Here is a 22,058-nt window from a genome sequence, read left to right on the forward strand (position 1 = left end):
GCTTCTGCCTCCTGAGTTCTGGAGTGAAAAGCATATGCCACCATGCCCGGCTTTCAACAGGTATTCTTCAAAGACTTCCTGATGAGCTGGAGAGTTGGCTCAGGCTTTAAGAGACCTGGCTGCTCTTCCAGAAGATCTGGGTTTGAGTCCCAGCACCGACATGGTAGCTCACAAACATCTGTAACTCCAGTTCTTGATGATCCAACGCCTTCTTTTGTCTTCCCTAAACACCAGACATTCATGTGTGCACAAACATACCTCTAGGCAAAACACCCATATATTATATTTATTATATGTTAAATATAATATATATAATATTTTATATAATAAAAATATATATTTAAGTAAATAAATAAAAGATATTTGCCAGCATACCTAGGTTTTTAAAAAGGACTTCAAAGCCCTTCCCCTGAAGACTCTTCATCTAGGAGTTTGGCTTGGGACCTAGGAAGTATTTCCTTCGATCATAAATCACACTTGGCTCAGAAATCTGCTGAACCTAGCTCCACACTCCTTTCCCTTGACCCTTCTTCCTTATTTTCTACTGATCGCTTCAAACTGATGGTGTTGGGGGTTGGATGGCGTTGGTGAGTCCTGAGGGACAAAGACTGAGAGCAACCTCTCCAAAATATCTTCATTCCATGTAGCACAGACCTGATTTTTCAGCTTGAAAGTTATCTGGCAAAGAGTAGAATTAGACCTAAAGGAATGCTTTTGCCAGGACCTTGTTCTTCTTCTTGCCAGTTTCTGGTTTGACAGGTTTTGTGGGAAGCAGTCTGGCAAAGCAACAGTCCTTTCAGGGACATCCCTTTGGCAGTGAGAGGGGAGAGGGCACTCTTGTCTCCCAAGCTAGAGAGGTGAGGGCTGTCTCCTGATTTTTTTTTAAGAGGCAGGGTTTTCTCTGTGTAGTTCTGGCTGTCCTGGAACTCATTATGGAACTCCCAGAGATCTGCCAGCCTATACCTCCTGAGTGGGGGGACCAAAGTTTTGTGCCACCATGCTTGGTTGATTGACTCAAAACTCAAGACCCACTTCTCAATATGTCAGTTTTTCATTTCCTCCTCCTCCTCCTCCTCCTCCTTTTCTTCTTCTTGATAATATCTTACTCTGTAGCCTAATTACCTTGTTACTATATACCCAGGCTAGCCTTGAACTCATGCTACTCCTTCTGTCTCAGCTTCCTGGGATTGCCCAGCTAACAGTCTTTCTGAAGGTTGATTCGCTGCAACCAAGACAAAGTGAGCATTTGATTGGTGTTTGATTGGTGGCTGTGCTAGAGCCTGGCTTTTTCTTGCTTCCAAAATTATTTTTATATGGTCTTGGAATTCCTTGTTTAAAGTCTAAAAATGGATCAAGTCTCTTAGTTACATATATAGTGAGGGTAAAGTTATCAGGGCTATATGTGTGTGTGTGTGTGTGTGTATGTGTGTGTGTGTGTGTGTACATATCTCTATCTTTATATATGCTAATCAGGGCTTTTCACAGCCTTGGGATTATTGGTTTTAAAGTAATCAGGAAACTGATAAGTATAGACCTGGTAACAGTAATGAAGATAGTGCAGAAGACTAAACCCCCATAATTGTTTGGCTCAGTTCCTAATTGTTTCTTTTGTCGTTGATGCTTTGTTTTAAATCAAACATGGTAGCTCCCATCCTCCTGCAGTTGCTGGCTCAGAAAAAGGCTGTGTTCATTCCAGCCAGTGAAGCTGGGGTGGGGGGGAGGCTTAGTTCCAAAGGCCTTCTTTTGGGGAGCTCAATTTCGGTCCCCCAATCCCTTCTTCCTTCCTTACCTTTCTTCCTTTATAGTATTGCATTACTGGCTGGTGTGCGTGTGTGTGCCGTAGTGTGTATGTGGAGGTCAGCGTTGTTTCTCCTATCATGTTGGATTTAGATTATGAGGCTTGGCAGCAAGTGGCTTTACCTGCTCATCAACACCCCCCCCACACCTCTTTCTTTCTATCTTTCTTTCTTTTTCTTTTCCTTTATTTTTTTTTCTGTTTTTTTGAGACAGGGTTTCTCTGTGTAGCCTTGGCTGTCTTGTACTTGCTTTGTAGACCAGGCTGGCCTCAAACTCACAGAGATCCACCTGCCTCTGTCTCACCAAGTGCTGAGATTACAGCTTTGTGCCACCGTTCCTGGCTTTTCTTCTTTCTTCTTTCCTTCCTTCCATCCTTCCCTTCCTGCTTTCTTTCTTTCTAAAAATGTTTTCTTTGAAAATTTTATACAATATATTTTGATCATGTTCTTTCCCATTCCCTAACTTCTCTCCCTACCTGCTCAACTTATTGTTCTTTCTCTATCTTAACCCCACAAAAAAACATGGAGTCTGAGTTGCATTGGCCAACTGCACTGTTAGTTCCAAAGCTCCTCTTCTGCGGGAACAGAAGGACTTTGGCCAGGTAAACAGAAGGATTGTTATTGGTAAGGAATCCTAAAGGCAGGTTTTTGTTCCTCAGCAAACAGGTCTTCTAAAGTGGGTTTCTGTTTGCCAGGAACCATCCTTAATCGTTCTCCTCGCAAAGGTCAACTATCTCAGGTCAGGGCACTTAGTTCCCAGTCAATCTGGACAGCCTGTATCAGCTCAGATCTCCACCATGCTGCCGGTCATGAAAAATCTGCTTCCCTTCCTGTCATTTCACTCTTCTCTATACCTACCACCACTCACCATAAAAGGCCTTGGCAATAAGCCTTTTATTTTATTATCTATCTGTCTGTCTGTCTGTCTGTCTGTCTGTCTATCTATTTATTTTTACCCACAGTGAGTTCTGGGTTAGTAGTTTCTCTGTGCCATAGCTTATACAGTTAATCCCACAGGATGAGAATAAGGACCACTACCACCATTTTTGTGCTAAATATGAAGCAAGGTTTATTAAATACTGTCCAGGAAGATGGATAGTGGCCAGGTCCATAGCTGGGATTCCCAGAGAATGACCAAGAATTACATTAGCCAGGTGCTTAAAAAGGCAAAACCCACAAGGCTACATACTTCCTGCCTTCATCCAATTGGAGGCAAGCATATATCCTCACATACTTCCTGCATATGTACCTTCCCCCTATGTGTGATCAAGCACATCCTGTGCAGTTGGGGTGACCGACCTTGTTTTCAGAAGTGGAAACATGTGACTTGTTATCATACATGAACAACAGCTCCCAGCCTTCCAGGAAGTATCTGTCTTTAGGCAAGTAGGCTTTACAGGTTAAAGGCACTTTGTTTTCTAGATATCTTAAGCACAGTAATGTAAACATAAAGCATAACTTTAGCACTCACGGTATGTGAAGGTTCACATGTGTGCACGTGTGTGTATAAAGGTTTGCATGTGTGTGTATGTGTGCCAAATGTTAGCTATGCTCGTTAACCATCTGGAGACAGCTCACAGAGGGCCTCTACAGGAGCAGAATGGGCATTTAATTGCTGAGCCATCTCTCTAGTCCCTGGAGTTGTTTTTGTTTCGTTTCTCTTTGTTTCAGTTTCTTTTGAGACCAGCTTAGGCTGGCTTCCAGCTCATGATTCTGCTGCCTCTGTTTCTTGAAATACTTAGGTTACAGGTATGTGCCATCATACCCAGCTTGAAAACACCCCTCCCCTCGTTTTAGATACTTTTTTATTTTTATTTTAAGTGTATGGGTGTTTTGTCTGCATATATATATGTGTACCACGAGTGTACAGAGCTGGATCCCCTGGAACCAGAGTTACAGACAGTTGCCAGCTGTTGTGTAGGTGTTGGAAACCATACCTGGACCCTCTGGAACACTGGAACAGCAGTGTTTTTTGTTTTGTTTTTCGAAGGGTTTCTCTGGGTGTAGTCCTGGAACTCGATTTGTAGACAAGGCTGGCCTCGAACTCAAAGAGATCTCTCTGCCTCTGCCTCCCAAGTGCTGGGGTTAAAGGCGTGCACCACCATGCCTGGCACTAATTCCATTATTTCCTCCCTCCTTTCTTCTCCCATCACTGCCTAAAGCTAGTTCCTCTGTGGTGGTAAGATGTTGGCCAACAGAGTTGGGGACAGCTTTTTCCAGACCTAGAGAGGTATCTCTCTCATCTCATCTATCAGGTGATTTCAGCCTTCCCTCTGATTGGACCACACTGATCATGTGCTTGCTTGTTTTGCTGAACTTGGGATCAAATGCTGTCTTTATGAAAGGTAAGCAAATGCTCTACTGCGGAGTCATGCCCTTTTCTCTCCCCCAGCCCTCTTCTTCCTTCTTCCTTTTGTGCTTGTGTGTGTGTGTGTGTGTGTTTTGTTTTCTGTTTTTTTTTTTTTGTTTTGAGATAGAGTTTTCTCTGTATAGCCTTGGCAATCCTGGAACTTGCTCTGTAAACCACCAGGCTGGCCTGGAATTCAGAGATCCAATGCCTCTGCCTCCAGAGTGTTGAGATTAAAGGCATGAGCTACCACCACTGGCCCTTCCCCTTTCTTATTTGAGGCAGAATCACACTTTACAGCCTACGCAGATCAGGCTGACCTTAAATATAAGATGCTCTTGTGTGTAAGCACCAGCGCTTACTGACCAGGCCAACGTTGCCTGGTATGACCAGTGAGAAATGAATCTTGACCAGGCACAGGTTGAGGGGTCACAGCAAGACTGAGGCTGTCATAAGTTTATTGCAAGTAATCAGACTCCTTATATGCTTATCAGAAACAAAACATAAAGGCACTTGAGAGGAAGAATACAATGGTGGTTGCTAAGATACAATGATGTTTGCACAGTATACAGGGTACACAAGATTAATGTCTAGGAACAATTGTCCTGTCAAGTTTCTATATTGTTTGTTGACTTCTAAGGGGCAGAAATGTCTTATTTAGCGTTTTATTTCTATGAAGAGACATCATGACCATGGCAACTCTTATAAAGGAAACCATTTAATTGGGGCTGGCTTACAGTTCAGAGGTTATCATCATGGCGGGAAACATGGCAACATGCAGACAGACAGACAGACATGGTGAAGGAGAAGAAGCTGAGAGTTCTGTATCTTGATCCAAAGGTAGCAAGGAGAGACCCTGTCACACTGAGGGTAGCTTGAGCCAAGGAGACCTCAAAGTAATACACTTCCTCCAGCAAGGCCACACCTACTCCAGCAAGGCCACGCCTCCTAATAGTGCCGCTCTCTACGGGCCAAGCATTCAGCTGAGTTCATGGAGGCCATTCCTATTCAAATAACTACAACAGAGAAACAGAGGTAGCCTGGATGCTTCATTACCCAGGGAGTGCCTCAGTTGTGAAAGGCACACAGAGCCCCAGGGGCCACAGACTCCAACCTGAACAAACTATGACACATGTCCCTTAAGGCAACTAGAGCAGGCCAACTCCATGACTGCCCGCACTCTTCCTCAGCCTCCTGGGATCACAGGCATACGTGACTGTATCTGACCAATCATCTGTGTTTTAACAGTGTATAGATTGGCTTAGGTCTAGTACGTTCTGGTCCCCCAAACAAATAATGTTTCTTTTACTGGCGATGGGGGGATGAGAAAATTACAGCAAGAGCCCCGGGTGTTCACTGAGTGGAATGCAAAGGATGCTGAGATTCCTTAAAAAAAAAAAAAAAAAAGACCACAGGATGTATGTCACGCGCCCTCAGTGCTCATTCTTAAATAGGACTCTAGGGGGAGAATGGTTATCGTTAAGGAAAAATGCTTATCATCTTTTATTTTACATTTTTGGACAAGCATGTTACTTGAACAACTTCAAAGAGAAAGGCGATACATCTGCGGAAGAGCTGGTAACGAACGCTTGTGGGCTTCAGGCAGAGGTGTTGGCAAACCGGAAGTATTGGCCGAGCCTTACAGAAGCTCCTAACTGCCTTTCTCTCTCGCCCCTGTTAAAACACTGCAGTTGTTTCTGTGTGCAACAGGGCTTTAAAACCACCAGGGCCAGTGGTGTGAATTTCCCCTGTAATAGTGTGGGGAAGCCATTTCAGCTTTCTCCAGAGACACATTTCCGGAGCCAGAAAAGGACATGGAAGCCATGAGCATCATCAGACGGTCGCCTGCACACAGGAGTGAAGGAGCGGCTCGAGTTCCTCCGCTTCCTGGGACAGAAGGTGCGGAGCGTTCTTTGAGGAAACGCCCTGGCTTTTCTCAGATGTCGGAAGTGGCCCTCAAACCTGATGGCTCAGGGAACTGGGTTCCAACTGTGAGGCACTGGCCTTTGGAAGTTCTTCCTAGGACTTGCTGCTGTTTCCAACAGCTCTTCCTGGAAAACATAACTCACTAGCGGTTGGACCCGCAGAAAGGATCCCTGGTGGTGAGGTAAGGTGAAGGTGTCTCCGGTCTGGTCCAGCACCGAAGTCTAATTTTGATTTCTACTTGAAGCTGGATTTCAGCTCTAATATTTTCAGCGCTGACCAGACCCTTCTGGAGTCCTCTCACTGAGCTGAACTGGCATTTTCGTGTCATTTTGAAAGTTGTACTTGCCAAAAGGATTGAAATGCCCTGAGCTGACCACTTAAGGCGCAGCAGTGTCAGTAAGAGAATCCATGTAGAGGAGGAGATGAGGCAGGAGGTTAAAGGACCATGGTCATGTTCCTGTTAACGTATCCACCATGCTGGAGGGGAAATGCCACCAGAGAGAAGACCTTGTCTGCCTTGTTGGATGCTGTATTTATAGCATCTAAAATAGCCAAAAGTGCTGAGTGGTGGTGGTGTGCTCCTTTAATCCCAGCACTTGGGATGCAGAGGCAGGTGGATCTCTTAGTTGGAGGCCAGTGGTCTACAAAGTGAGTTCCAGGACAGCCAGGGCTACACAACTGTCTCAGAAAATGGAACCAAACCAAACCAAACCTCTGTCAGGAGAGAGAGGGAGCGATGTTGTAAAGAGACCAAAGCAGGGGCTGCCATCTGTGGAAGGGCCTATGTCAGCTACTCCAGTTCCTCTGACATACCTGCGGTGGAATCCTGCCCATTGCAGGCATTTCTTTATCCACCCCTTAGCTGATTGGTGGGCACCTAGGTGGAAGGTGCTGGTGGCCATGTACCAGGACAGGTGCTCTGAGCCACACCTCTAGATGCTCACTATAGCGATCCATGCTCCCTCTCCATCCAGTATCTTGGCTGTTTTAAATCAACACAGGGGCACAGGCATTTCTGCAGTATGCTGACTTAGAGGCCATTTGGAGATGCATTTGCTAGTTGACTGTTTTTGTTTTTGTTTTTTGCTGTTGTTATTGTTTGTTTGTGGACACAGAATTTCACTTTACCCAGGCTTGCTTCCATCTTGCTGGGTAGTTGAGGACAACCTTGAACATAAGATCTTCCTGCCTCCATCTCCCAGGTGCTGGGGTTACAAGTGCGTATTTTGTGTAACACAGGGGATGGAGCTCAGGACGTTGTGTCTACTTGACAAGAGGTCTACTGCCTGAGCTACACACTCAGTCTTTCAGTTCTTTATGTCATTTAGACAGACATCGCTGGCCAGCTGGCCAGTGGGACTTTTGCAGAAGAGTGGCTGGTCCTGATTTTGTCAGGGAATTTATGTTTGTACATATAAGAATTCAGTAAAGTCTTTTGGCTCCAAAGTCTTACTTCAAATCTGAAGCTTTGGGCTGGAAGGCAGCAGGTGTTCCTTATTATAAATTTTCAGAAAAAGGACAAGGCCCCCAAGAACTCCACTAAGTAGGTTACTAGATGAGGCTGATTATTTGGGTCTGATTGTCAGAGCTCTTGATATGCAAATGCGTCTCTGAGATGGAATGCAAATCAAGGCCCCAGAAGTCGCTGATCTTCCTGAGGTCTCATAATAAGAGCAACAAAGCCTTCCTTCCTTTATCCTGGGGATTTCCAACTCCACTCACACACAGTGTGCTAAGTCGCTTGCTCTGGTGGTGTCTACACAGCCCGTCCCGTTTTGCTGAGCTGCCTGTCTACAGGCCGGTGAATGTCAGCCCAGGGCAGGAGGGTGGGGCATCTCATCTGGTCTCCACTTCAGGCTGGTACTGGTCTCAATTTTACGCATGCGCGTCTCCTTCTCGCTTACAAAACGGCTTTGAACCCTGAGATGGTGGCTCATTGTCTTCTGAAAGTGGCAGGTGTGGCTCCACTCAGCCCCGGCTGTCTTAGTTTGCTTGGAATCTGCATTATTTTTTCCTGCTTTGCCCGCTCCTGCCCTGCTTCAGTCTAGACATCACCCTTGAAAGGCTTGATTCAAATCTCCCTTCCCCAGGAAGCGTTTTCTGATCAGGACGCTCGCTTTGATTTCCCACACTGCCCCTGGTTTTCTTACTGAGTTAGTAAACAAGTAAAGCTACACAGGGTGCCCGTGCTGCCTCATTATTTAATTAAACCGGAATCGGAACAGTAAGTTTCTGTTGGACGGCGACTGTTTTTACCATCTGTTCGCACACTGTTTAGGATTAGGCATCGTCCTTAGGACCAGCGCTCACTCAGTAAAGGCCGGTTGAGAACAATGACAGAACGGCGTGTCACGTTGATTCATGTGTTAAACATATCGGACAAGTGAAGAAACCTGTTCCCGCTTGGTCTCACCAACAGTAGTTCCCAGAAGCTATTTGGGTTTAGGGGTGGGGGGATGGGCAGCTCAGCCTTGATGGCAGTTGCAACTGCATTGATTTAGGTGGAAGGGCTGGCGGGGGTGGAGGGGGGCATGGGGATGGTGGTGAGAAGAACAGTTTGGAGAATTTCATTCTGCAGAGTGTACAGTCTTGAAACACAGTCGGCTAAAGCCCCATCCTGGCAGGCCTGTGGTAGACATGGGATACCCCAGGCTAGTACTTGGAGGCCTGCTTGAGTAGGAAGGAGGATACTAACAGTAGGAAGGAGATGGCTGGGATTCTAGGCAAAACGAAGGATGGCAAACAGGGCCAAATGCCTGAGAATTTCAGTGGGGTACCCCTGGCCGTGGTGAGCGTGTGTCTGTGTGCGTGTATTTGTGTGTGTACACATGTGTATTTTTAGGAAGGCTTGACCACTGTGGATTTGGCCAGCAGTAGCCTCCCTGTGTCTGGCACTCAGAAGCTGGTTACAGGATATGAGAGAGAGAGAGCTTGGTCGGACAGAGCTTGCTCTGTGCGAGACAGACTGGGTTCTGTTCAGATGGGCAAGGAAAGGACTGGGGACAGTGGACTCATACAAGAGGTTCTGAAGTAGAGGTGGGACTGATGCAGTGGGTCCACGCTCAGAGGTGGTCCTTAAAGATGAGTGAGGATGCCTCCACAGAAGAAGAAAGGCTGTGGAGCTCAGCTTGGCCATGCTGCATAGGTCTGAGGTCAGGAGCCGAGGACGTCCATCTCCAAAGCTGTGGATGTGGTTCAGGTGATTCCTCCAGTTCAGGGTGCAGCGCTGTTCTAACTCACAGGAGATTCCCTTTCAAACTTTTTCTTTTTTTTTTTTTTTTCTTTTTTTCCAGACAGGGTTTCTTTGTGTAGCCCTGGCTATCCTGGAACTCGATCTGTAGAGCAAGCTGGCCTTGAACTCAGAGGTCCACTTCCCTCTGCTCTAGAGCACTGGAATTAAAGGTGAGCGCTGCTGCCACCTGGCTGGCCTTCTACTTCTGTAGAGGTTTCCAAAGGAGAGTTGTGGATGTGTGTGTGTATGTGTGTGTGTGTGTGTATGTGTGATACCTGGGAGTAGACAATAAAGAAGGAAGCTCTATGTTTATTTATTTACTTAAGTTTTACTCTATAGCCCAGGCTAGCCTTCGATTTGAGTTTCTCCTGCCTCAGCTTTTTAAGTGCTAGAACTATTGGTATATATCATCACACCCAACCTAATACTGAGGGACTGAGGGTAGGATTTTTTTTTCTTTAAATTTTTTTGTTTTGTTTTTCAAGATAGGCTTTTTTCCCCCCTCCTGTATAACCTTGAACTGGACTTTCTTTGTAGACCAGGCAGGCCTCAAACTCACAGAGATCCATCTGCCTCTGCCTCCAGAGTGATGGGATTAAAGGCATGTGTGTTGTTGCCATTGAACCCAGCCTTTGTGTAGGGCACTGGTTCTCAGTCTTCATGACGCTGCAAGCCTTTAATACGGCTCCTCATGTTGTGCTGACCCCCAGCCATTAGATTATTTTCGCTGCTACTTCATTATAGATGGTTGTGAGCCACCACTTGGTTGCTGGGAATTGAACTCAAGACCCATGGAAGAGCAGACAGTGCTCTTAACCCCTGAGCCGTCTCTCCAGCTCGCTGCTACTTCATAACTGTAATTTTGCTGATGTTATGAATCATAACGTAAATGTCTGTGTTGTCCAATGGTCTTAGGTGACCCCTGTGAAAGGGTCACAGGCCACAGGCTGTGGACCACTGGTGTAGGACTTTGATTGAAAAGTTCGCTGTTGAAAAACAAAAAACAAAAAACAAAAAACAAAAAACAAAAAACAAAAAACAACCAAGCTTGAACAAACTGGGAGCACAGGCTCAGGTCACCCCAAAATCTCATGTTCCCATGTGGCAACAGTTTCGTGAATTTTTTTTTTTTTTTTTTTTTACGGCAAGGAAACAGAATAAAGTCATAAATGAAGGCAGTTTTTCAACACGTTGTGGGGCGGTGGCTACAGCCAAGTGAAGCTTCTCCTATAGACTTCTCCCAGAGGCTATCTCATGACATTCTTCAGGCTGGAGGAAGCGAGGGCATTGTCAGTGTATTCCAAAAACCTTTACCTCATAGTCATGGGCTATTAGGTCAAACACAGAGGTGGGTGATGCATGGCCCTGAAGAAGGTCTAAGATGGTCCAAGGTAAGGTTTCCCTAGACTTGGAACACTACAGCTCTCCATCATCATGCGAATTCCAACCAGTCAGTCATCCTTATAGAATATAACACACAGGACCTTAAAGTTTGTAGTTTAGTGGGGCAGTGGTGGTGCACCCTCAGGAGCAGAGGCGGGCAGATCTCTGTGAATCTGAGGCCAGCCTGGTCTACAGAGGGAGTCCAGGACACGGTCTCTTGATGAACAGACCAAATGGTTAGATGATACGTTGGTGGCCATCGCCATCACCATGCTAGGTGTCCTCTTTTTAGGGCATGGATGAGAAGTCACAGGCTTCCGTCAGACTGTTGTGTCTGATATCTTAGGCCTAGTTTTCCTGATGTGATTTTAATTTGCTCATAAGCTTCTACAGTCTCAGTTCACCCTAATTCCTTTTTTATTCCGAAAGAAGGTAATTCATCAGTTTGTGTTGTATAGGTGGTACCAAAGAGATGGGGCTGTTCACATGTCCAATCAGGTGCAGAGTCAGCCTACATCTGGAAACAGAATCAAAAGCTGCTTGTAAAAAGAAGTCTTTCAGCCAGACAATGATGGCGCACATCTTTAATCCCAGCACTTAGGAGGCAGAAGCAGACGAATGTCTGAGTTCAAGGCCAGCCTGGTCTACAGAGCTAGTTTCAGGACAGCCAGGGCTACACAGAGAAAACCCTGTCTCAAAAACTACACAAACAAAAAACAATCCCCCGAAAGAGGTCTCTGAAGGCAAGACACATTTAGAAAACAACAACAAAACCCTAACATACTCTTTTACATAAGACAGAGTAACTTAAGTGCACCCTTGTTTTGACATTGGGTCATATTTATGGAATATGAATGGAATTCAGAGAACACTTGAGCCTGCAGTGCATGAAGGTGTAAAGATGAAGTCTAAATTTTATTGAGGATCAGAAATATGGGAAGTTTATCAAGGGGAGCTGCAGTCACTGGAAATGGCCTAAGAGAGAAACTACAATTGCTACAGGCAACAGCAGAGCTGGAGGACAGGGCTGTGCAAGCCTTTTGGAGCAGAGATGATGTCATCATCAGTTCCAGATGCCAAATGTGGACCCACAGGTTTATTTATTTATTTATTTATATTTTTTAATTGTGTGTGTGTGTGTGTTTGTGTCCTATTGGGTTTCAGTTTTAATTTGGTCTGATATTTTCTGGCTGTGTCTATTCCTTCCATTTGTAATGGGGCTGTTTGTTCTGTGTCATTGTATGCTGGAAAGAAGTAAATTTCCTTTTTTTTTTTTTTTAGGGGTTCATATAAGAGATTGCCTTGGGTCTCAGAAGAAACTTTGGACCTTTAAACTGTTAGGACTATGGGAAGTTTTAAACTTGGGCTGAATGCATTTGCATTATCAGATGACAATGTACCTATGGAAGCTACAACAGAATGTTATTATTTGGTTGTAAAATGTCTGCCAATGGCTCATGCCAAAGGCATTGAATGCTGGCTCTCCAGTTAGTGGTATTGTAGGAGGTTATGGAACCTTTGGGAAGTGGGATCTAGCTGGAGTAAATGAGTCACTGGGGGATGAGCCTTGAGGTTTATAGGTTGGTCCCACTTCTGGTATCTCTCTGCTTTCTTAGACAAAAAAGATAAGAACAAGCAGCCTCATATTCCTGCCACCATAGCTGTGACTGGCTTCCACCAGTAAACCTTAGCTGCATCAACGGACCGTATGCTTAGACTGTGAGTCAGACTAAATCCCTCCTCTCTTAAGTTGCTTCTTGTCGGATAGTCTGTCATATGGAGAGAAAGTAACACAAGAAGGAATTAACTCAAATATCCCCGACAGAGCTTGCAAAATAGCTCAGTGTGGCCAACAGCAAACGAGACCTTTTGCTGTCTTAGGGAGTTCTCCCATGCATGTGCCTAAGCATGACCATTTGGTGCGTTGGTTTTTGTCACTCTTACAATGATCTTACTTCTGTTTTTGTTGACTCTCACTTTCTGTATGTTTGATGACAGCCACTGAGAGCAATCCTGTTTCCTTAAAAGGATCCACTAGTTCTTCCTATTTACTGCTGGATTTTGATACCTACTTCCTCCATGTCTGCAGGGACCCACAGTGCTCTCTAGTGGCGGGGAGGTGTTCTATAGTCTTGGGAGGCACTCCAGGCCTTCAACTTCTTATATAGACTAGCCATGCCACCTGTTCAAATTAGAAGGAATTCCTGCCTTCCTGTGACCCATCTGGGGAACAAACACGAGCCTGGCTTGAGGACTGATCCACCACTGGATGAGAGCATGGGAGAACGTAAGTAGGCAAGGTGATAGGGTCAAGCATCCTGTGCCCTGGCCATCTCTGCCTCCAGAAGCATGTCCTTTGGTGTCATTCTTGGGGGTTTGTTCTATCACCTAACTGCTGGACCACTTTCCTTCCTGGATCCTTCTCCTCCTCCCGACACAAAGGATGGAATTCCTCAGGTTTCCATACTTAGCTGTAGTCTGTCCAGATGGTCAGAGTCACTCTCCAGCTGCAGGTTTCCACCTGTGTCCTCAGCTTCAGCGTGTCTCACTTCTCCTCAGCTCTCCTGCATGTTCTAATGCTCAGCAATGTCTCCTCTAGGGCTCCCGAGGTGCACCTCAAACTCATTCTGTTAAACTGCATCCCATCTTCCTACTTTCTTTGGAACTTCCATTTTACATAACATGCTCCATGCACCACAAACCTGGGACTCCATCCTGCTTCTATCATATCTCTCATCTCCCACGTCCAGCCCTTCCTCAGTCTTATGGATACTCATGTTAAGCTTATTTAATTTTTTCCTACTCCAGCAGTCTACCAAATACACCAAATAGGTTGTATTAGAATGGTGGTCATTATTTGTTCTTTTAAAAATGGCCTTACATGAGAAGTGCAGAAGGGAGCCATTCAGCGCCATGAAGGGTCCTCAAGGAGGAGAGCAAAGCTGCCCTTGCCTAGAAACACAGACCCCATTTTCTTCTGTAAAAAGGAACCAAACTAAGCCATTGGAGCAAAGCTTCCATTTTGAATAAAGTTCAAATTCTGAAGACCTCGCTGGGTAACTGACTTTTTTTCTTTGTGTGTGCGTTTTGTTTTTTCGAGACAGGGTTTCTCTGTGTAGCCTTAGCTGTCCTGGACTCACTTTGTAGACCAGGCTGGCCTCAAACTCACAGTGATCTGTCTGCCTCTCCCTGGTAGCTGACATCTTACTTGGCAGAGAGAAGCATGTATACGCGTGTGGTGGTTTGAATAGGGTTGGTCCCCGTAGATGCATGTGTTTGAATGCTTGGCTCATAGGGAGTAACACAATTAGGCCGTGTGGCCATATTGGAAGAGGTGTGGCCATGTTAGAGGAAGTGTGTCACTGTGGAGGTGGGGCTTTGAGGTCCTCAATGCTCAAGCTTCGTGCAGTGTAAAACACATTGAGTCTCCTCTTGGCTGCCTTTGGATCAAGATGTAGGACTCTCAGCGCGTCCTCCAGCACCAGGTCATGCCTGCGTGCTGCCATGCTCCCTACCATGATAATAATGGCCTAAACCTCTGAAACGGAAAGCCAGCCTTAAGTATATGTTGTCCTTTGTAAGAGCCACCATGATCATGGTGTCTCTTCACAGCAGTAAAACCCTAACTAAGATAATGGTCACTGACATCCTGGTTGGTAAGTTGCACTGCCACAGTTGAATAAACCAACCAGTGAGGACGGGGTAAGTGTACCACAAAGAAATGTTTCCAGGAAAATCCCCTATACCTAAATCCTGATTGGCGGGAAAATGTAACTGTACCATGGCACGTGTTTGTGGTTTTCCAGCTTAAAAGCGCTGTAACGTTCTGGCTAGGGAGAGGGAGGGGGTCTGTTCTGCATCCCTGACGGATCAGTAGCGGCTTGATTACAATAAATTTCTGTTATCTGCATTGACCTGGTGCTTGCATTGTGTTGAATCTAAGTGGACCCCACAACACTTCTCATCAAAGCAAAGGCTCATAAGCAATCGGCATTACTGTTCAGAAAGTGCTGATCTCCTTGCCCTGAAATCTTACATCCCTGTGATAGTTAATGTGGCCAATTTGACAGGCTCTGTCAAATTTGCAGTCACCCAGAAGAAAACCAGAAGGTACACCCGTGAGGGCTCATTTCCCTCTGGGCATGCTTGCGAAGGATTATGTAATTAGTTTAATTAAGGGGGGAAGACCCAACCAAGAGGGAAGAGCACCACCTCCTGGGCTGCGTCCTGTGCTGTGTAAAGACAGAAGGCTGCTTCCACCCTCCACGTCCTGGGAGTCAGGCATATGCCATTATTTGTCTAATTACAGGGAGGCTGGTGGGTAGGAAGAGCTCAAGCGCTTGGAGTCCCCACCTAAACAACTTAGAGCCTAGTGCAAACAGCAAAATCAGTGGAGATGTGTTAGCTATATAAGATCATCACCTACTCTCTCACTAAGGACTTTCTACCCTGACCTATCGAACTGGCTGCTTTTGTGTCAACTTGACACAAGCTGGAGTCACCAGAGAGGAAGGAGCCTCAGTCGAGGAAATGCCTCCATGAGATCCAGCTGTCAGGCATTTTCTCAATTAGTGATTAATGGGGGAGGGCCCAGCCCCTGGTGGGTGGTGCGGTCCCTGAGGCGGTACTGTAAGAAACCAGGCTGAGCAAGCCAGGAAAAGCAAGCCAGTAAGCAGTACTCCTTCATGGCATCTGCATCAGCTCCTGCCTCCAGGTTTCTGCGCTGTTTAAGTTCCTGTTCTGTTTCTTTCAGTAATGAACAGTGCTATGATGTGTAAGCTGAACAAACTCTTTCTTCCCCGGCTTGCTTTATGGTCATGGTGTTTCATTGTGACAACAGAAACCCAAACTAAGACACCTATCAAAAGTGTTTCTCAGTCTTACTTTCACCTCAGCCTGTAGACGTCATGGGCTCATGCACCTGCAGGGGGTTCCCAGGAACTGGTGATGGAGTGTATTCTTGAATTCTTTGATCAAAAATACTGGTTTAAATCATCCTGTGTAAAGTATTGCTCTTAAAGTGTCTACCTCTTCCCCCCCATACCTATTTTTATGGCTCTGTGTATCTTCTAGGAGAATAAGACATGATATCAAACTACCGCTTGGTTCAAAGGAAGTTCTCTTTCCTGGCTGTAATACCCCAGGGAGCTTTTGTAGACTCATATGAGGAAGCAGGTTTCAGCAGAGTGTGGTGGTACATGCTTTTTATCCCAGCAATAAGGAGGTGGAGGCAGAGGCATTCAGATCTCTGTTAGTTTGAGGCCAGCTTGATCTACATAGTGAGACCCTGTCTCCAAAGAGAGAGAGAGAGAGAGAGAGAGAGAGAGAGAGAGAGAGAGATGGACAGATGAATGAATGAATGAATGAGGCAGGTTTTAATGACTTGGACTTTAAAGTAATCACTGAATAGGTTAAATTGTGGTCTCCCTCTGAGAAACCCAGCAGACAAAAATGTTTCAATGGTTAAGCATTCACACCAGCCTGATAATACTGCAGATTACAAACGACGTGAAGATCTGAGTCTTACATTCTCAGTGGCTATGCATCCCAGTGACATGTGACCTATGCAGAAGTCTGAGTGGACATCTCTCCCTGAAGTATGTAAGAAGGCTGTGTCCCCTTTCCAGTTTGTTATCATCACTCAGTCTGAGAGAGACTATGAGCTGTACTAATTCTGCTCATCATGTTTTTATCCTGCTTGGTGCCTCCCTCCACATGGGAGAATCTCCTTCACAGATGGAGAGGGAGCTGCACAGCTCTTCAGAGAAGCCGGTGGGGTGGCACCGCAGGACACATCTTCCAGATCAGCACCAGCTCTAAGATGCATCTCTCAGAACCTTCCTCTCCAGGAGCACTATCCTCCCAAAGGCAAATGAGTTTTCCTCAAGGAAAAATTTTATGTGTGTGCATCTTATCAGAAAGGTAGACAAGTATGGGAAGGGTCAGAAGAGAACCATGCCTTTGATTGCTGGGTGATTTTTCTTGTTGCTATTGACTACATACCTGACCAAAAGTGAAGTAAGAGAGGAACAGTTTATTTTGGCTCCTGGTTTGAAGGTATAGCCCATTACGGAAGAGAAGGCATGGTAATAGGAGGCTGAGGCTGCTGGTCACATGGCATCTACAGGAGAAAGAGAGAGACAGAGAGAGACACACACAGAGACAGAGATATTTTGTATGATAACATAGATATTGATATTATGGGGGCCATGGTGTAGTGTGATGTGGTTGGGATTAGTTTGACTTGTGATGGTTGACCTTTATTCTCAGCTGACTGGGGTTTGAATCACCTGGGAGGCCTATCTCTGGGCGTATCTGTGGGGGCGTTTGCAGAGATATTTAAGTGAGGAAAGAAGACCCCCTGCATGTGGGGACACTAGTCCGTGGTCTGAGGTAACTGCATACAAGGAAGAAGACGAGAAAGTACCAGCATCCATCTTTTTGACTCATCTCCTCATTCTTGCTACGGCAACAGGACAAGTAACCAATACAGCTGCCCCTCTCATACAGCGACATGTAGTTTCACATGCATCCTACACTCAACGTCTGTTTATCTTGGTGGATGTTCTGAAGGTGTCCTGGAGGCATGGGAAGCGTAGTGTCAAAGGCATCCGGCTCCTGCTCTCATTTACTCCAGAGCTAGCAGGTAGACAGTGATAAACACGCTTTGCATCAGAAGACAGAGATGGCTGTGAGTCTACTGTTACCTGAACGCTGCCTGGAAAGTCTGCTCCACCGGATCCCGTTAAAGTGAGAAAGCAGTAAAATCATGGGGTGGGGTGGGGTGGGGGAATCTAAGTTTAAGCTGAAGATCATTCATTATTCCATGCTTTTTAGGTATTCCATATTCATAGCTGTGCTTTCAACTTTGAGTCCTTAAAATAACTTCATTCTTCCTCAAACCACAACTCTGAGGTCTATCCTGACTGCTCTTTATTGTTCCCACCTCAAGGAAGCCAACATTCAAAGAAAATCTAGTTTCATTTTCAACAGGGTATCAAGATAAGAACAAAGAAAAGAAAAAGAAAAACTAACAGTGGGGGTGGGAGATGGAAGATTGATTTTAATTATTGCCAGCCAACTGAAATTCCTAAAATAAAATGCTGTACATGTAAAATCAGTTACATGATGAGAACTTACAAGAAGCTGGGCCACACTCACATTTTAGGTCCTGCCACGTTTTCTTGAAGGGTTAGGTAGAAATTTTTTCTGAAAGATAGAAGATCCAAGTGTGTGGTTACAGACTGTGGTGTTGAGTCTGGTATTTGTAATCTCCTCCTAAAGGTTCCTGCTGGAGTGGCGCACACCTTTCATCCTGGCACTGGGGAGGCAGAGGCAGTTGAATCTGAGTTTGAGGACAGCCTAGACAGCCAAAGCTACACAAAGAAACCCTGTCTTGAAAAACAGGTTTTTCTTCAGGATGTTTGCACCATATCTTGCAGACTCTGACCAATATCAAGAAAGTCCTCCTTAGAATCTTCTCCCTTTTTTGGAGCATCTTGATGTAATAGGCCCCCAGTCTTGATATAACAGGCCTCCAAATATTACCACAACTGACTTCATGATGGAGCTACCATTTAGGCCATAAGACTCTGCACATAGACAGTACCACCAGCCAAAATGAAAACAAAGACTTAATTCATCAAAGTCCATAGTTATGGGAAAATCTCTAAATGAACTGCCTTGCTTTTTGGCTTCTGTAGTTTTGCTTCTGGCTAACTGTTCTTGTTAGCTAAAATATGTCAAGCCAGAACATGATTTTTGTGCTTAAAAGCTCATCCTGAGAAAGGCTCAGTGCTAGTTGCTGCCAGCTAATAAAAGACTTAATATTGGCTTAAACCATGTCCAAGCAGTCTTCTTTGGTGGGTACTTCACAACATTGAGAAGTTTCCCCTCACAATCTCTCTGTCCCCTTCTGAGGTACTCCAGCTTGACTTCCCACACCAGAACTATCCTGTCATCACAGGCTGGTTGTATGTATACTGGATATCAGATACTCTAATCAATGGACCACATAAAGATAGAAAACCCCAGGGGGTAGTAGATAGAGAAGGATGCTCCTGGGAGACCCAATCTTAAGCAGTATAAGAAGGCCATACCTCGATCAGAAATTTCAGGGTCCTAGTGTAGCAGCGCACACTCAATCTCCAGTTCTTTGACTTTTCATAGCCTCCCAGGATTTCAAATTCAGGGGGTGTGAGCCATTTCCCATCCGCTGTTCGTATGGACTCCACAGAAATTCCTGTAGGACCAGAGCAAGTTGATTCAGAGCCTGCTGTGACCCTAGAGCTCGGATTCATGACCCCCCATGAAGCTGAACCTAGAGCCACTCAACTGTGCTCAAAGCCAATAGCAGAGGAGTCAGGCCCCATCCCTGGCTTCAGGAGTCCCCAGCTCAGCCCTGGGATTCCCTGACAGGGCTTTTACAAAGCCATGTATATTTCTTTCATTTTCATGCATGAAGAAAATGACAGTTGCCACCAATGCGCACCTTTTGTGCAAGTTCTTCAGAGTCACCTAGAAAAGCACAACAAGAAAGCTGACTCCACAGCGTGAGCGGATTCAGCCTGTTGTTGGGTCTCTCAGGCTGGAGAACAACCAGAGGCTCAGGTGCCCAGGCAAGGTGGAATCCTCACTTAGAGTGGAGACTGCAGCTCTGTCTGCAACTCAGGATTATGTGACATCATTTTCTATCCAATCTAAAGGGACTGTTGAACAGACGTTTGCTCATCCCTGCAGTCATAGTAGACACCATCAAACATAAGTGAAATGTTATCCAGTGGAGAAAGAGATTATGTTAAAAAGCCAGTTCTGTGTTCCACATCTTCCCTATCATGAAAGCGTAAAGCAAAAATCACAATGACACTGTCTCATATCTACCAGGATGACCATAATAATAGTAATAAAAAAAAAAACAGTAACAAGAAATAGCAGCTAGGGATGGAGGGACGTTTGGGTGCTGCTTAATTGCTGGCAGGGATAGAAAATAGTGTGGCCACCATAAAAGCATCTCAGTGATTCCTTCCATATGACCCAGCAATTCTGTATGTGTGTGCCTCAAACTGAGTGTGTATGTCCACACACATGTTGTACATGAATTCTCAAAGCAGCATTATCCATTATAACCAACGGTACAAATGATCCAAATTGATGAATGATTACAGATAATGTGATACATCCTGTACTGGCTGGTTTTAGGTCAGTTTGACACATACTAGTGTCACCAGAGAGGAAGGGGCCTCAGTTGAGGAGCTGCCTCCGTCAGATCCAGCTGTAAGGTACTTTCTTACTTAGTGACCAATGTGGGAGGGCCCAGCCCATTGTGGGCAGTGCCATCCCTCCATGGTCCTGGGTTCTGTAAGAAAGCAGGCTGAGCAAGCCAGTCAGCAGCAGCCTTCCACGGCCTTTCCATCAACTCCTGTCTCCAGGATCCTCTCCCTTTTGAGCTCTTGAACTGACTTTCTTTGTGATGAACAGCAGTGGGGAAGTGTAAGCTGAATCAACTCTTTCCTCCCCAACTTGTGTTTTGGTCATGGTGTTTTATCAAAGTAATATAAATCCTAACTAAGACATAGCCATACAATGGAATATCATGTTATTTGACAGTTACAAACATGTGTTACATAAACCACACAGATGAAGTTTGAAACCATCATGCTAAGTGAAAGAAGGCAGTCACAAGTGGTACCCATTGTAGGAAGATTTCTAGAACAGGAATTAGATGGGCTATTGCTGGGAGGGGCGGGTGAAGCAGGAATGAGCATGGATTTACCAATATAAACGAAGAGAAAAATGGTGTTTCTGATGCACCAAAGAAGAAAGCCCATTGATCTGGTAAACTGTATGGCTGTTTGGGTTTTTTTTAATTTTTGTTTGTTTGTTTTCCAAGACAAGGTTCTTTTGTGTGGCCCTGGCTGTCCTGGAACTCACCCTAAAGACCAGGCTCGCCTCAGACTCAGAGATCTATCAGCTGGTATTAAAGGCTGTATGGTATATGAATTACAGCTAGTAAAGCTGTTAAAACATAGTCACAATGCAATCATTTCTATTAACTGTCATCCACAGGCTCATATTGAGAGAGATCTGAGATGAAGCTTTGGCTCAGGATTATAGAGGGAGGGTTGTAGGACAGCTTCAACTCCAGAGCTTTGGGGGAGAATGGCAGGAGTTGGCTCTCTCTCATCTCCCAACCTGGTGCCATAAAGGTGGCTGCCCCACCATCAGCCACAGTAAGAATTTATTACCCTAACAGTTATTAGGTTTCACTCCTGTGTGACCTTGTAAGGTCCCCTCACCCATCCACAGCCCCTGAGTATGCAGATGAAGTATCTTCCAACAGCCCTGTCCTGGCCAATTGTACATGCCCCAGAGACACTGCCCACCTCCCCAGGGGCATAAATAACCCCTCCCCACCCCAATGAAGGAAACCAGTTCTCCAAAGCTGTTCTCAGGTGTGTGTTCTTTGCCTGTGCACTCACTGTGCCAATTAAGATCCTGCTTGCGTCCACCTACCCAGGCTACCTTCTCTCCCTCCAGGTTAAGTCAGTTGCAACAGGCCTAGCTATCTTGAGGGGGAGAGACAGACAGGGAGCAGCAAAGCCTATCATGTGTGGGCATTTCTTTTGCAAAAGTTCAGAGCCTATGATTGCCAAATATCTTACATTAATGAATACATTAATTTTCAAATAGACACCAGTATTGTCTTATTTATTTTTGAGACAAGGTCTTACCATGTAACTCTGGTTGTTCTGGAACTCAATATATAAACCAGGCTGGCCTCGAACTCACAGAAAGCTCCCTCTCCCTGCCCCCCAAGTGCTGGGATTAAGGGCACGTGACACCACACTTTTGGTTTATTAGTATCTTTTTAAATGGAGAAATCTTAGGCACAGAAAGTCCCCACCCCTGGAGAATAAAACCATCACATTTGGCAGGGTCCAGGCAAGAAGTTGGTTCTCTGCTTCTCTGTCCTGTGGTCATCTGTCTCACCATAAGTGCCATACCCTGGTGCTAATGACCCAGGTATGTGAAGGCAGAGGCTGACAGCCTCTTCCCATTTAAGTCTGGCTAGAAAGAAAATATACGATAGTTTCCACCTGTGGATGGAAGTTCATGGGCTTCTCCCTGCTTCTCTGGGCAGCTCATGGCTATATCCATGTTGTGAGCATCTATTAGGCATGATTTTTCTCAAGTGTAGAAATGGCAGGGTTAGGATCCCTTCCTCTTTTCAAGCTACCCCCCGCCCCCAATTCCTTAAGTGTGGCAGCCTATTTGGAGTTAATGGCCAAATTGGAGTGTGCATCTGAGCAGTGGAATTTGGCCCCTTGGCCCTGGCTCTAATCTAAAGTTTGGTGTCTCAGAGACTGACCCTGGC

General features: G+C 45.5%; 1 protein-coding gene across 6 annotated transcripts in view; it reads right to left on the minus strand.

Moving 5' to 3' along the window:
- Positions 1 to 4,570: 4,570 nt before the first annotated feature.
- Positions 4,571 to 22,058, minus strand: part of LOC110556883 (nuclear body protein SP140-like) — a 48,356-nt gene continuing 30,868 nt past the window's right edge. For 4 of the 6 annotated variants that reach the window (XM_060368760.1, XM_060368759.1, XM_060368758.1 and 1 more), the window contains exons 12-14: positions 18,784 to 18,926; positions 17,846 to 17,893; positions 4,571 to 11,201 (exon numbers count right to left, since the gene is read on the minus strand). In XM_060368760.1, coding sequence (XP_060224743.1) covers positions 17,849 to 17,893; positions 18,784 to 18,926 — 188 coding nt within the window. In that variant the 3' untranslated portion in view covers positions 4,571 to 11,201; positions 17,846 to 17,848. Of the gene's footprint in view, positions 11,202 to 16,687; positions 16,806 to 17,845; positions 17,894 to 18,783; positions 18,927 to 22,058 lie in introns of all 6 variants that reach the window. The other 2 variants (XR_009586487.1, XM_021650857.2) reach the window with 2 other exon arrangements.

The sequence above is a fragment of the Meriones unguiculatus genome, chromosome 15 (assembly GCF_030254825.1).
Source record: "Meriones unguiculatus strain TT.TT164.6M chromosome 15, Bangor_MerUng_6.1, whole genome shotgun sequence".
Lineage (NCBI taxonomy): Eukaryota > Metazoa > Chordata > Mammalia > Rodentia > Muridae > Meriones > Meriones unguiculatus.